Source organism: Chrysochloris asiatica, unplaced genomic scaffold, assembly GCF_000296735.1.
Source record: "Chrysochloris asiatica unplaced genomic scaffold, ChrAsi1.0 scaffold00592, whole genome shotgun sequence".
NCBI classification, from domain to species: Eukaryota; Metazoa; Chordata; class Mammalia; order Afrosoricida; family Chrysochloridae; genus Chrysochloris; species Chrysochloris asiatica.
Window position 1 is genome coordinate 127,742 of NW_006409110.1, and position 543 is coordinate 128,284.

The 543-nt window shown below is 33.1% G+C and overlaps 1 protein-coding gene across 1 annotated transcript in view; it reads right to left on the reverse strand.

Annotated features, from left to right (window-relative positions):
- Positions 1-431: 431 nt before the first annotated feature.
- LOC102814047 (olfactory receptor 14A16-like) overlaps positions 432-543 on the reverse strand; it is a 1,032-nt gene continuing 920 nt past the window's right edge. The window contains exon 4 of the mRNA XM_006877762.1: positions 432-540. Within this exon, the coding sequence (XP_006877824.1) occupies positions 432-540 (109 nt within the window). The remainder of the gene's footprint in view (positions 541-543) is intronic.

Here is a 543-nt window from a genome sequence, read left to right on the forward strand (position 1 = left end):
CATCTTCTTTGGACTACTACTGGTAACGATCCTCTAAATTTAATGACCCTTGTGATTACGTTGGACACCATAATCAAGAATAAGTTCCCTATTTCAACATTCTTTATTCAATTGTCTGTTTAAAGTCCTTTATGCTATGAATGGTAAAATTCACAGATAACATGGATGGAGTGATGGACATCTTTGAAGAGGCTATTCTGCTTACACAGAGTTTATGCTCCCATTTAACTAGGAAGGCTCAGTTACATGTACTGCACTCTAAATGAGAAACATCTAGCTCCCATAGGCTATAAGATAATGGCCAAGGATAAATAATACAAATAAGTTAACTGCATTTTAATGTTTTGGTATTCCTAACAGATTAAGATCTATGAAAATATTTACCTTATATCACAAAGGACATGACATTTGCCTTTCAACATGCTATTTTTTCACTTGGAATTTTTATAGTGGCTTAGTTTCCAAAGAATCTTACATAAAGCTACTTTGATTTCCTTGTTTCTTAAACTATATATTATAGGGTTCAATGATGGAGGCACAACA